Source organism: Cupressus sempervirens, chromosome 10, assembly GCF_028749045.1.
Source record: "Cupressus sempervirens isolate cs-2001-9-10 chromosome 10, ASM2874904v1, whole genome shotgun sequence".
Classification (NCBI taxonomy): domain Eukaryota; kingdom Viridiplantae; phylum Streptophyta; class Pinopsida; order Cupressales; family Cupressaceae; genus Cupressus; species Cupressus sempervirens.
In genome coordinates, this window is record NC_143127.1 from 33,271,513 (window position 1) to 33,273,202 (window position 1,690).

General features: G+C 33.9%; 1 protein-coding gene across 1 annotated transcript; it reads left to right on the forward strand.

Annotated features, from left to right (window-relative positions):
- The first annotated feature begins 359 nt into the window (after nucleotides 1-359).
- On the forward strand, nucleotides 360-848 carry LOC149532425 (uncharacterized). The gene is made up of 2 exons (XM_089803905.1): nucleotides 360-622; nucleotides 706-848. Exons 1-2 carry the CDS (start codon nucleotides 396-398, stop codon nucleotides 818-820), a joined length of 342 nt encoding a protein of 113 aa, XP_089660031.1. The 5' UTR covers nucleotides 360-395; the 3' UTR covers nucleotides 821-848.
- The last annotated feature ends 842 nt before the right edge of the window (nucleotides 849-1,690 follow it).

Sequence of the window (1,690 nt, forward strand, 5' to 3'; positions counted from 1 at the left end):
ATGAAGGCATTCCATTAAAAGTAGCCAAAGTTCTAGGTACTTTAAAGTTATTATTATTCTATAGTGATAATAGTAATTTAGTTTTTGATCACTCTTCATCGTCTAATGATCCCATGATTGTTTTGTAGGGAATGATCTTTTTTGGAGAAAACTTGGTGATGAGTGTTTGTGAATATTCGAGCCCACCATGCTTACCTGGTGGAACATCATATCCTAACTAAAACCTCAAACCACTATTTTGATTTCATATCATTGCTATAATAGTTTTCCTTTTCATCCATTTCTTGAACTATATTAAAGGTAGCTTCACTTCATTTATGAGTCTAACATGTTTTTTTTTACTTAAAAGGTGGAATAACCAATGCAAACCATTGAAGGATGATCTTATAGAGAGCATGACCCAACTCTTTGGACCTCGTGCATTTGAGAGAAACAAGCTCCTTGAAAAAGCTAGTTTATGTTTGAAGTATATTAGGGACCAATATAGAAAAAATTTGCAGGATAACCCCAGGTATGAGCATCCGCCCTATGTTCCTGAGGCTGAGTGGCAGGCTCTGATTTTGGATGGAAAGTATAAAGCTAACAAGAAAAATAATATTACACCAGTGGAGAGTACAACAAGGTATGTGATACTATTGAGAATCTAATTATGTACTAATTAACCTCTATATTTATACTATCTAACATATTTCAAAATTTTCATAGATTGCCTGACACATCAAAGGCAACAAAGGCAAGACTAGAAAAGCACGGGACACACAAGCTCGGCTCTGGTGGTTTTTTGAAACTTCAAGCAAGAGTTGTAAGTATTAGTAAATGAAAAATTGTATCAAATTTTTTATATAATGTGATGGGATGTAAGTGTATGGAATGTTGGATGCCTCAATTGCCCTCCTAACAACTCTCTTTTCTTTGTAAAAGCTTAGCCCTAGTTCTACTAGATTGGCTCTGTCTATATCATGCCTAAATTCTGAAGGAAGAAACCTCTACATCAAAGTTCAACAATTATTAAGTCTATTATAGTTAACAATAATTCATGGCAATAATGTTAGGGTCCTATGTTCTGACCTTAATAGTGCCAATTTCTTTAATGGCGTCTACAATCTTAAGCTGATCTGTAAGTTGACCACTGCCCACAATTGAAATAACAATATCAATGCCTTGCATGGCCTTTACCATTTAATTATGATCACTTAAATCTCCCTATAGAACACCCATTATAATATACATGCACATTAAGAAGACCCATTACAGAACATGTAGACATTAATAAAACCCATTACAACACAAATTTTTACAACTATAATATAGCTCATGATCCCAACCAAATTAGACTCATTGATAAGGAGATCACTAACCGAACACCCCTTCTTAACATAATTTCTAAATACCCAACTTCACAACAAGACAGTCAAACATGATTATTTGTGAGATGACCGCTATCTAACAATTTAGCAAACAACTGCAATAATAGTTACCATGAACAAACAAGCAAAGCTTAATCATACATTCTAAACCTATATGACCAATCAAAACAATCTACAATCTGTAAAATCAATATTGATGAAACCAAGGACATTATTGAAGCACTGGTAAATGAGCCTGTAGACCCTAAGCAACCAATTTTCAACACATATGATGAGTAAAAAGCTAGAATTGAACTAGAAATCAAGCTACCTCAAGCAATCAG